This window comes from Dipodomys spectabilis, unplaced genomic scaffold, assembly GCF_019054845.1.
Source record: "Dipodomys spectabilis isolate Male_0828 unplaced genomic scaffold, ASM1905484v1 ptg000118l, whole genome shotgun sequence".
In the NCBI taxonomy this organism is placed as follows: Eukaryota; Metazoa; Chordata; class Mammalia; order Rodentia; family Heteromyidae; genus Dipodomys; species Dipodomys spectabilis.
The window spans coordinates 6,408,929-6,421,875 of NW_024870795.1; the positions used below are offsets into that span (position 1 = coordinate 6,408,929).

General features: G+C 45.9%; 1 protein-coding gene across 3 annotated transcripts in view; it reads right to left on the reverse strand.

Annotated features, from left to right (window-relative positions):
- Window positions 1-12,947, reverse strand: part of Wasf2 (WASP family member 2) — a 70,865-nt gene that overhangs the window by 1,651 nt on the left and 56,267 nt on the right. For all 3 annotated transcript variants that reach the window (XM_042688433.1, XM_042688436.1, XM_042688434.1), the window contains exons 3-8: window positions 11,619-11,753; window positions 10,945-11,098; window positions 6,195-6,312; window positions 5,061-5,191; window positions 2,890-3,045; window positions 278-783 (exon numbers count right to left, since the gene is read on the reverse strand). In XM_042688433.1, coding sequence (XP_042544367.1) covers window positions 278-783; window positions 2,890-3,045; window positions 5,061-5,191; window positions 6,195-6,312; window positions 10,945-11,098; window positions 11,619-11,753 — 1,200 coding nt within the window. The remainder of the gene's footprint in view (window positions 1-277; window positions 784-2,889; window positions 3,046-5,060; window positions 5,192-6,194; window positions 6,313-10,944; window positions 11,099-11,618; window positions 11,754-12,947) is intronic.

Below are 12,947 nucleotides of genomic sequence, written 5' to 3' on the forward strand. Positions count from 1 at the left end.
GAAAGCACTTGCCTAGCAAGCAAAAGGTCCTGAGTAGTCCTCTCTGGCACTGCCAACAAACAAACAGGAAAGTCTTCAATTTAGACCAATGCAATTAAAAAACAAAACAAAACTGAATCTTCACATTTTTAGGGCAAAATCTTTTTCTAGCCCAAGGTTCCAATTGCTTTCTATACTCCATAAAAGCTGTCCCTTGAAATGGGCACCCCTTACTCAGTCAAATCAGCTCCAGAAAGACAAAGTTCCATGGCCTCAAACCACCAGCAGATTTACTTACCTTGGCGGATGGCAGAAAGCAGGTCGCTCCGGGCATCACTCACAGCAGGCAAGGAAGACTTGGGCTTGGTGGCCTCAGAATGTGGTGATGGTATGGTGGGCTGGCCATCTGCACCACTGAAGGGGAGAGGTGGGGGTCCGGGAGGCGGGGGAGGAGGAGGAGGAGGAGGGGCTCCTCCTCCTGTTGGTTGGGACAAGGGAGGTGGTGGGGGATAGTCAGCTGCTGGTGGTGGGGGAGGTGGGGGAGGGGCAGCAAAATCAGGGTGAGGTGGAAAAGATGGGGGAGAAGGTGGCGGAGGAGTCCCTGGAGACCCAAATCCTGCCGGAGGTGGTGGAGGCGGCACGCTCATTGGCGGTGGAGGGGGAGGGGCAGGTGGAGGCGCAAACCCAGGTTTGGGGCCTGGTGGAGAGCCCAGAGGAGGAGCTGGAGGTGGGTGGCTGGGGCTGACCACGCTGGTTCTTTTGGGTCCAGCCAAGCCAGATCCTCTTTGGTTGTCTGCTGGGTAGCTAGAGGGACAAAGAAGAGACCCATCTTCATTTTGAGGGCACAAACACCTACTTAGAGGAAGGCTTACCTACAAGCCCAGGCTCCCCTTAGCCCGCCATGTTCACCTGCTTTACTCAGCCCAACAGAAGGAAACACCCAGGAGCAGTCAGAATAGATCGACAAGGAACTGAACAGCCTTATAAGGTAAGGAGCTAGCTTCCCGCTGGCAGAGAAGTGAGGGGAACTACCTGGTAAAAGTGGACTTCGGATGCCCCTGGCAGTTAAAAGCCAGCCAAGACACCTCAGAAGAAGGCCTGCTCCCAAACGTGAACCTGACCCTGAGCCCTCCTGGAGAGGAATGGCCCATGGGTGACCATTAGTTTAAGTCTAGACCCAGGACTCAGAACACATACAGGCAAGACCTGGAATGAAAATTCAAACACCACCCACCCACTGGGCTGTGTTTCTCAGGTTATTAACATTCAGCAGATTTTGTGAGGAAAGGAACCCACGCTGAGCTGACCAAGCCTGAGCGGGTATAGGTTTAGGTGCATGCATCTCACTTGAAGGAGAGTAAATCTCTATCTGAGGATGTGAAAGATGGAAACGCTCAGACTACCAACTCTTGATCTAGGTTGGAAAGAGGATTAAGCCTCCTCTTCTCCTGGGAACAGATTCATGGGCCTGGAACTGCAGTTTCAGGTCATGTGTGGGGCTGAAGCTTTTCTTCTACCTTTGCATCTGCCCTGAACTAATAGCTACTTCTTAGAAAAGCATCCATCTTGGAATTTTCCACAGACCTTCAAGCCTTAGCTGCATCTGACAGGGCAGCCAGCAGGAAGTGATTTGGGAGGCAGGAGGAGATTTGGGATTAGTGGTTACAAGGGCCAAGAAAAATGGGGGAAGGGAGGACAGCATTGCTTTAGACTGCCTCTAAGGGGCCTCAATATATTCACTCACTAATTAAACAGTGCAAGGAGAAAAGTGCACCTTTCAAAGTGCTCATTTGTCAGGCATCAGAAAGGGAAAAAGTAACTGTAAGGAAATAGTGCAATGCAAACAACCCTCAGCCCCCTTTCCAGCCATTACTGGCAGGCAATCTTCTCCATATACCTCTGCCAGAGAGACTCTAAGCCTCATTCCCCTTTCTCCTTGTTTTCATCTTTCTGAACAGTCTACCTAGAAGTGAAATTTGCCAGAGCAACAGGAGAGGGGGCAGGGAGAGTAGCTATCTGCAAGATCCCTAGATTCTGAGCAAGGTGTCTGCTAACTCCTACACGGCCAACAGACTGGACCATGTTATCTCATACTAGTTAAAGCTGGTAACAAGGGGCTGGGAATGTGGCCTAGTGGTAGAGTTCTGGCCTACCATGCAGTAAGCCCTGGGTTCAATTCCTCAGTATCACATAATAGAAGAATGGAAGTGGTACTGTGGCTCAAGTGGTAGAGTGCTAGCCTTGAGCAAAAGAAGCTCAGGGACAGTGCCCAGGCCCTGAGTTCAAGCCCCAAGACTGGCTGGTGACTTCCATCTGTTCCTTCAGGCAGAACAGCAAGTAGTTAAGATTAGGCTAGGTGTTCAGTAATCACGCCTGTCATCCTAGCCACTCAGGAGGCTGAGATCTGAGGATCTCGGTTCAAAGCCAGCCCGGGCAGGAAAGTCCCTGAGACTCTTATCTCCCATAAACCACCAGAAAAGCAGAAGTGATGCCATGGCTAGAGCACTAGCCTTAGCTGAAGAGCTCAGGGACAGGGCCCAAGCCCAGAGTTCAAGCTCCACGACCGACCAAAAAAAGAAAATTAGGCTTGACTAAATCATGGCTCTGCCTCTTGTTCGCTGTGTAACCTTACGTAAGTTCACTGACCTTTCTGTGCCTCATAGTTTACTTATCTGTAACACGGGGATAATACCAGTACCTCCTCAAGAGGCCTTCTATGGGAATAAGTAACGTATTACAGTGTTCAGTACAACATCCAGCACCCTCACTGTTGATAAATGTTCATTTTTTCTATTACCTGGACAGATTTGCCACAAGTTGTGCCAGTGGTCCTGTCCTGTATTTTTAACTCTTGTTCTGTTCCTGAGTGCTTAGCCACACAGGACGGGTAGAAGAGGTTCTACCACTTACCTGAATTCTGCTGGCGGGGGAGGCAAGTTGTCCTCAGAGAAGGAAGGAGAAGGTGAAGAGGCAGAGTCTGACTGTGGCGGTGGTGGGTAGGTGCCTGTATCCACATTTTCAACAGAGCCAATGCTGCCATTCTGATACACCAAGGATGGTGAATAGCTGACAACAGACCCAAGGTGAAAAGCTATCATTTAAATAGTCCCAGGACAAAAAAAGTAAAAATAAATAAAGAACCTGAGTGATACTCCTTTCCTTGTACATACTACAAAAATGCATGTGATACAAAAGGGACTAGGGAGAAATAAAGCCAGTAGATTTCCCACCTATTTTCTGTTATATTGAAATTTTATTTTAGGACTAAATATCCTATTTTATTCATCTTTCAGACATTTCTGCTATGGTAACAGGATCCAACCCTTATGATTAAAACCCTGCTGCTCTCTTCCGGTATCAGCTTTATCAAATCCAACATTCTTTCAAATTGTCTCCTAAACATTAGGGACAGCGATACTCGAAGCCCAAAGCCTGTGGTGGTCAAAGGGTGAAGCTAAAATGCACAGACCATTGAGCTGCAAACATGTGACTGGCCTACAGCCTGATTCTGAGTGCTCAAAGGCCAAGGAGGCATTTGATTGCAAAAATCATGCCAAGGTTGCTGTGTGGTAGTAAATGCAGTCCCTATGCCAGGATGCTCATCAACCGAAATGAGCTGCTACTTAAAGCAGGGTGCTAGGGCTTGCCTTATGAAAACCTCTCCCTCAAAGCACTGGGCCTTGAATGAACTTGCTCTGAATGAATGATATCAAAATGTCAAGCAAGGCCAGGTGCTAGTGGCTCACCTGTAATCCTAGCTACTCAGCAAACTGAGATGTGAGGACCTCAGTCTTCTGGGTAACTAGGATTATAGGTCTAAGCCACCAGCACTCAGCTTGACACATTGCTTGGTAAGTTCATCAACAAGCATGTCTAGGTAGGCCACGCATGTAGCCCAATGCAAGACAAAAATGGCAGGCAAACCCCTCATCTTCACCACCCCCACTTCACAAAACAGGACCCAGCAGTTGACATCCTAAACATGTACACCTCCGACCTTAAGAGTCACTGGACCTAGGAGAAGTGCCTGTCTCAAAAGGATGGCAAAACAACCTCTTGTATTGCGGGGGGGGGGGGGGGGGGGGGGGGGGGGGCAATGAAAGCACACTCGGGGCTGACTTCCCTACAGAAAGAAAGATTCATTTTCCCTCTCACTATCTTCTCCACTCTTTAAAACAAATCTCTTAATCCAGAAAGAACGAGTGTCAGAAGTGTCAAGATTTTTAAAAGTCAAGGTTTTCATGGTAGAGTTACTCCTAAAAGCAAGAACAACACAACTCTTTCCTTTTATCATCCCTAGACACCCAGCATGGGCTGGCATGGATCTCTGACAGCTAGGATGCAATGTATTTAGAGGAAAAACCAGTGTGACAATTGTGCCAAGCAGTCGTGGTGACTTGGTTCTGAACGTCACACAGGTCAGACAACAGGATAAGCATCAAACCAAGCTTACAACCCATTTCCCCCGCTTTACACCTCCCGTATGATTTGGTATTGGGAAATGGGGTCAGACTGACATCTCCTATTTCTCCACAGAGATATATAGCCTCCACAGTGGCCTAGCAACCTTTCCCACACTGACTCTGAGCTCTGCATTCAGCCCCTTGGCCAGCCGCTCTCCCAAACCTGACAAAGGCTGGCTGAGAAGTTGCTCTGGTAATGCATGACTTCCCTGCCTGGCCCTTCCTACTTCTTCAAAATGACTGGCTCTTAGGCTTGACCTTCAGATCCACACTTTAGAGGCAAAGCGCTCGTTGGACCACTTTCCTCGCTTTCCAATTTTTCTTGAGATCCTTGGATATACTAGTGTCTGGCAGAGTAAGGCACAAGAAGCCATGGGTCTTTTTTTTTTTTTTCCTAGACCACTCCAGTCACCTCATTTAAATTGCTGAGTCTCTTGATTTATTTAGCAAATTTTAATCACCAGATGGCTGCACTTAGAAGTAGCTGATTAATGGTGGTATTGGTCTAAACCCCACAGTCAAATTTCAGGGGGTGTGAAAGGTGTTATGCCAGACTGTTATCTCCAGGTCCCTAATCTCTTCAAAGAAGGCTACTGATAGTACAAAAGCATCACCTACCCAGAAGGCCCCAGCTTTTCTTTGGACTCCACAAATTCTTGTCCCATCTTCATTTTCTCCCACTCTTCCTTACGCGTCTTGATTTTACGTGGGTTTACATTTCCTCGATTTGGATTATCTTTCTTTTCTTTCTATATTAAGAAGGAACAAAAGAGCCTCGGTAAAATATTTTCCAAAGTTCTTCATTAAAATTCCACCCATCTTCCAGGATGCACATTCAAGAGATGATTTGCCTAGACAACACATGATAACAGCAGAATTTATAGAATTGCCGGGTTTGGAGTGACCTAGAGGCCATCTAATTCAAACCACCTCCTGGGCAAAACATTTGCTCAGTCCCACACTCAACACCTCTCGCAATGGAAAATCCGTTACATCTCTGGGTAACTCTTTCACGTCTTTGAACAGTTCTAATTGTTAGGAAGTGAGTAAACAGCTATTTGTTATTTGCTCTGCCACAAAGGTCAGTTTAGAGAGATGAAAAAGAATAACAGCTGTTGATATCTTGAGTAGATAGAAGGAAATAGTTAAAAAAATAAAACCAAATCACTGAAGAATTTTCCAGCCCATGCAGCTGCATTAGCCTCTGGCAGTCTCCTGGGTCTGCTGGCAGCCATGCTAATGGGATTGTGGGGTGGGAACTGGTAGGTCACATATAGCATCAGGAGCCTACGGGGAGAGAAGTATCTCTACAACCCAGGCATATCCCCCTTCCTTGGCCCCACCCAGGAGCAAGGGAGTTAACCTGCTCCTGTTACAAATTGTGATGCAGAACCTGGTGCTGGTCTCAGAACTGAGCTGCAAAATTGGTGGGAAAGGGACTAGCCTTGTCCAGCAGGGTTCAGGTGCAAATTGCAAGAGAAATAAATGGTAACCAGAAAAATCTATTCCTAAAACTCAGCCTGAATATACTCAATTGTTAACAGTGTTAGCGGGAACAAACACGTTTTTGGTGTGATTTGTGCTTTCATCTTGGTGGTGCTTGGTGTGGACACATTTTTTTTAAGAGTTTCACCTGGCATTCTCCATGCAAGCAGTCACTTGGAATTACTTCACATAAGACTAGTTTCCTTTTTATCCGCCCTCCACAAGCATGCCTACTGATGTGTAGAACAGAGGCCCTCTTCCCCTCACCCTATGCTTTCTCTTCTCTTTCATGATATCCTTGGTGTCCTGCAGCATCTTCTCCCTCCAAAGATCAAAGAAGTACGAAGGGTTGGTGTAGAATTTGAGTGCCTCTTTTCCATCATCCCTGGGATAGAAATGAAGACAAGTAGCTGTCAGTAGACAGATGAGCTCTCAACCAAATCCAATATTCCAAACACCTACCAGTTAGCACATTTACAGTAAGGAATCAAGAAGTCATTCAAATCGATTGCGGATTTCAATGCCCCTGAGTGGCACCTCTCTACTTCTTAAGAACCTTGGTATTCCTTCCAATTCCTGATAGAGAAATCTGTATGGTCGGGGCAAGAACAGGCTACAGCAGCAGGGATGCTGATTATTTCTAATGATCTGCATAGCCATCTCTGAGGATATCTAGATATTCTGGCACCTATGAGAGGATTTCTGGCATTGGCTATTCCCCTAACAATTTCTCAAGACTCCTTAGGATGAGTTACTGGCTTTCCACCCTCCAGTGTAGGTTCATATGTACCTAAGTATGTGCTTTTGATAGCTCTAATTTCTCTATGTGACGATAACCAGTGCATGGAACCTTCTTGCAGCCTCCTGAAATAGGTTAGCATCCAATAACACCCCACCACAAGGGGGCCTCACAATAGATGGCCAGCTGTTTCAAGACACAAGGATTTTTTTTGGTTCCATCCTAGGGCTTAAACTCAGGACATGGGTGCTGTCTCTCAACTTTTTCACTAAAGGCTAGTACTCTACCACTTGAGCCATAGCTCCACTTCTTACTTTTTGCTGGTTAATTGGAAATAAGAGTCTCATGAACTTTTCTTTTTTTTTATTTTTTATTTTTTTATTACCGGTTGTGGGGCCTGAACTCTGGGCCTGGGCGCTGTCCCTCAGCCCTTCAGCTCAAGGCTAGCCCTCTACCACTTGAGCCACAACGCCACTTCCGGCTTTTTCCTTTTTTGCTTATGTGGTGCTGAGGAATCGAACCCAGGGCCTCAGACATGCAAGGCAAACACTCTACCACTGAGCTACCTTCCCAGCCCTCTCATGAACTTTTCTGCCCAGGATAGCTTTGAACTGAGATCCTTAGATCTCAGCCTGCTAAGTAGCTAGGATTATAGACATGAGCCACTGGTATCTGGTAAGACCACAGAGTTGTTTTTTTTTTGGTCCAGTCATGGGGCCTGAACTCTGGGCCTGGGCGCTGTCCCTCAGCTCTTCAGCTCAAAGCTAGCACTCTACCATTTGAGCCATAGCTCCACTTCCGGCCTTTTTTCTTTTTGCTTATGTGGTGCTGAGGAATCGAACCCAGGGCCTCATGCATGCAAGGCAAGTGCTCTACCACTGAGCCACCTTCCCAGCTCAAGACCACAGAGTTTTGTTTGGGTTTTTTTTTTTTTTTGGGGTCTGGTCGTGGGGCCTGAACTCTGGGCCTGGGCGCTGTCCCTCAGCTCTTCAGCTCAAGGCTAGTGCTCTACCACTTGAGCCACAGCACCACTTCCAGCTTTTTTCTTTTTGCTTATGTGGTGATGAGGAATCAAACCCAGAGTCTCATGCATGCAAGGCAAGCGCTCTACCACTGAGCCATCTTCCCAGCCCAGACCACAGAGTTTTTATCACCACTTCTTAGTGGCTGTGACATTAGTACAAAGTGAGCCATTGACTGTCAATGAAGGCCATTTGCTAGACTCAATGATCCTGGCTAGAATTCTCCACTTGGCATGGCATGGACAAGCCCCCATTATCTAGAAGCACACACAGAAGGGTGAATGTTTAACATTCTGAACTACAAGAACTGGAACCTGGAGCTGGGTGCCAGTGGCTCACGCCTATAATCCTAGTTACTCAGGAGGCTGAGATCTGAGGATCACAGTTCAAAGCCAGCCCAGGCAGAGAAGTCCGTGAGACTCTTCTCTCCAGTTAACCACCAGAAAACTGGAAGTGGCACTGTGGCTCAAGTGGTAGAGCATTCGTCTTGAATTGAAAAGTTCAGGGACAGCACTGAAGCCCAAAGTTCAAGCCCCATGACAAAAAAAAAAAAGAAAGAAAGAGGAAAAGAATTGGGCACAGTGATGTACACTTGTCACCCAGCACTTGGGAATAGAAAGCAGGAGAATCTTGAGTTCAAGGCCAGATTAGATTGGTTTGTTTGTCTCAAAATAAAAAAATTGAAAAGGCAATTCTATTTCCAGCCCCTCTAATCCTATCAAACCACAGAGAATTCATTTCTAAATTAAATACTAATCGCTCTGAGACAGGCATGGGTGCTGAGCGTTTCCATTTCCAGTCTCTCCGACGTTGAGGCAGGAGGATCATGAGCTCAAGGCCAGTCTAAGTTATATAGTGAGACCTTGTCTCAGAAAAAAAAGTGTTGGGCACTGGTGGTCCCGCCCATAATCTTAGCTACTCAGGAGGCTGGGATCTCAGCATCATGGTTTGAAACCAGCCTGGGCAGAATAGTCCATGAGACTCTTTATCTCCAATTAATTAACAAATAGCCAGGAGTGGAGCTATGCCTCAAGAAGTAGAGTGCTAGCTTTGAGAAAAAAAAAGTTCAGGGGGCTGGGAAGGTGGCTCAGTGGTAGAATGCTTGCCTTGCATGCATGAGGCCCTGGGTTTAATTCCTTAGCACCATATAAGCAGAAAAAGCCAGAGTGGCGCTATGGCTTGAGTGGTAGAGCACTAGCCTTGAGCTGAAGAGGTGAGAGACAGCACCCAGCTGAGTTCAGGTGCCATGACTGGCCAAAACAAAACAAAAAAGTTCAGGGACAGTGCCCAGTATTGGCAAAAATTTAAAAAAAAATAAAAATCTTTTTACTTTTGTCGGTCGTGGGGCTTGAACTCTGGGCCTGGGTACTATCCCTTAGCTCTTCAGCTCAAGCGCTCTACCACTCTGAGCCAGTCACTTCCAGTTTTGTGGTGGTTAAATAGAAATAAGAGTCTCAGCCGGGCGCTGATGGCTCACGCCTGTAATCCTAGCTACTCAGGAGGCTGAGATCTGAGGATCGCGGTTCAAAGCCAGCCCGGGCAGGAAAGACCGTGAGACTCCTATCTCCAATAAACCACCAGAAAACCAGAAGTGGCGCTGTAGCTCAAATGGTAGAGTGCTGGCCTTGAGCTGAAGAGCTGAGGGACAGCGCCCAGGCCCGGAGTTCAAGCCCCACGACCGACAAAAAAAAAAAAGAGTCTCATGGACTTTGATGCCTGGGCTGGTTTTGAACTGTGATCCTCAGATCTCACCCTCTTGAGTAGCTAGGAATACAGGTGTGAGCCACCAGTGCCCTGCCTTATGTTAAATCTTGTTCTGACAGACATACCATGCTTTTTTTTTTTTTTTTGTCAGTCATGGGGCTTGAACTCTGGGCCTGGGCACTGCCCTTCAGCTCTTCAGCTTAAGGCAAGCGATCTACCACTTGAGTCACAGTGCCACTTCTGGTTTTCTGGTGGTTAATTGGAGATAAGAGTTTCATGGACCTTCCTGCCTGGGCTGGCTTTGAACCTCAATCCTCAGATCTCACCATGCTTGCTTTTCTTAGGACAAATCTATAGTTAACTAAAAGGAGATGCTAATTCTGGTATATTTAAAAGGAAAATCATGTTATCAGAAAAATAGATTCCCCACAGAATATCATTTGCTTATTCTATAATACAAACTCTACATCATACTCCCTCTAATATTACCAGTGATCCCTTACTGCCTCCACTTTGCCCAAACATAACCAGACTCAAGGATGGAGGGAGACCAGAGTCAAATCTTGCTATTCTCTCTAGCCCCTTTGACAGCCCAGAGATGAGCGTAATTTCACATAATAGTTGAAAAGAGCAGATGCCATGGACTTTGTGTATGTGTGACAAGCAACCAAGCTCTTGTTCCAGGCTCCCTGAATCAGAATGACATCCTTAAATTTCACAGGGGTACACAAACATTCCACTTTGCAGTGTATCCATGTCTGATGGAAGACATTATCCTTCAGCTATCTGTACTTTTTACCTGTTCCAAAGAGATATATATATATATGTATATATATATATATATGGATGGATACAAACAAGACAAATATACGTTTTCCGCCCCTGTTCAGTGTTTCTGTGTGACATGACAACACTACCATACTACAAGGGGGAAGGAAAGAGCTTTGAGTTGTCTTTGAGGCTGCCTTCTTTTGCAAGTCCAGCTGCAACAGGGTAGGTCCTTGCAGAAGGAAATGTCAAAAGGATGTTCAAAACAAAGCAAATGACATTCACTTGGAAGAATGCCAATCGCTCTTTTTGGAAGGACCCCTGAGCCCAGAGCAGCCAGTCCATGAAGATGGTCCCACTAACACGTCCAAACATCTGGCAATCTGGTGGTTTCCAAGTTAGTGGGAGCCTTCCTAGAATGTTGCCCCTGGGACCCAGGCTGTAGAACTGCCTTGGAACAAAGGCCTTTTGGTTCTATAATAACTAAATTCTTTGGATGGAATCCAAGACAGACCTGGCTTTTACCAAATTAAACTCTGCAGCTTGTAATGGTAGAGCAAACCTTCAATATGTATTACACTCACTATGAATTTTAGGAGCCCAACAACCGAACAGTAAGTGACAACTGTTTACAGCATAAACCTAGCTTCTGCTGCCACAAGCAACTCTGAGGTAGACAGTAAGCTTTTGATACAATCCTCTGCTATAAACAACTTCCTTACATATTTTAAGCAATCTCATGTTGTTAACCATAGGCCTCAAACAAGGAGAGCTGGACAGTTACCTGTAAGGGGTAAGATTGTTGAGGGGAGGCGGGGTGTCACAGGTATTGTAGGTCTCCAACACGGGCACTGGGAGTGAGTTTCGGTCAAAAAGCTTCTGGTCTTGAGTGGTAGAGCTTCTGAAGGCCTTTCGAGTGTTGATTCCTTGTAGTGACACTGAGACAAGATGGAAGGTGTTAGAAAATGGACGACAGGCTATTTGAGCAAACACTGAGTCACACCAGTCAGAGCAGCCTCAGCTGCTGCATTTCTTGGCTGCGGCTGTCTGCAGCCAGGTTTTTTTTTTCCCTCCCCCTCTGGGGAGGCCCCACGAGGCTGTCAGCAGCCCAGCCATTTCACGACTGAACAGCACGAGGCTACACAAAGGTTTCCTATGTGGCCAGATCTAACAGGCCTCTCCTTCAGCGGAAAGAATCTTCCAAGTACTTTTATGGTAGCAAAATAGGGCCAAGAGAAGGGAAACTTGAGAACAAGGGAATTGGGGGAACGAGAGAAAGGGAGTATGGAGGGGTGTGGGAGAGCTCAAAAGGTTTCTTACACCACCCAGGCTTATGTCATTTCAAGGCATAATTCTATAGGTGATTTCTCCTTTTGCTTCTTTTTTATACATCAGGGGAAAAAAAATTCTAAGAAACTGCTCAGCAGAGCCTGCAAATGCTGAGCTCAGCTTCCTTACCTTCTTCTTCCTTGGGATCCAGCTGAGTGACTTTAACTTGTAGTCGGTCGACCCTTTCCGCAAGGGAGCTTACTCGGCAGGCAAAGGTGTTTGCCTGAGTAAAGAGCTCTCCAAAAATGTCCTCTGCATATTTACCTGGAAAGAGCAAAGGAATCAAGTTCACTAGTACACAGAAGTAACATAAAGAAAACTAGCTACTAAAGACTGTGTTCTTCTGGCTGGGAATGAGGTTTAGTGGCAGAATGCTTGCCTAGCATGTATGAAGCCCTGGGTTCGATCCCTCAGTACCCCATAAACAGAAAAAGCTGGAAATGGTGCTGTGGCTCAAGTGCTAAAGTGTTAGCCTTGAGCAAAAGAAGCTCAAGGACAGTGCCCAGGCCCTGAGTTCAAGCCTCAGGACTGGCAAAAAAAGATTGTGTTCCTCATCCCTCAAACACACACATACACACATACACATGCACACACTTGTAGATATCCAAACTCATGTGCAAACATACATCTCCTTTAAGATATACATTCTCTCCACAGCTTGGAGTCTGCATATGTTCTATACCTCAAAGCAGGCTGAATAAAATCAGAAGGTATAATGCCCAATATTGACTGAAAGAACAGACAGATGTCTACACGTTTGCCCATGGCCCTCAGTCACTTGCTATTATTATTCTATAAAGCACCTTATAAATGGTATAGAAAACAGATTGAGAGTTCTATTAGGTAACTGAAATTAATATGGTAAATAATAAACTACTTCCTCAATGGAGCTTCAAAAGTCCACTAAACACCCAAGCACAGCGACACACACCTATAATCCCAGCTACTCAGGAGGCAGGGGCAGAAGGATTTCAAATTTAAGGCCAGCCTGGGCAAAGGTGGTGAAGGCATGATCTCAAAACCAAATACAAACTAAAGGACTGGGCAAGGCTAAAGTAGTTAAAAGGCTTACTCCCTAATTCAATCCCAGTACTCAGAACACAAAAGGTTCACTGAACAACCAAGATTGAGTTGTGGTGGCTATGAACTTATCAATATCCCTCATGAGAAAAAAGCTTATGCTCTAGAACCCAAAACTTTCAAAGTATTTGCTCTAGGTTACAATCCTCACATCTAGGGTACACTTGTACCCTACATTCAGGATAAAAGTGAAAAGCTAAAACGTTCAAACCCTCCTGGAAAAACAACATACCAGTGGTCTTTTCCCACAATGTTTTGTTTTTTAGAAGAGTTCTGTACTTCCAACCCTGGAATGCAAGGAGAATTTGCAGCCAAAGAAACATAACAGCAATTGGAAACTACCTCCATATTGTCATTCCAAACCACAAGGCACTTTTT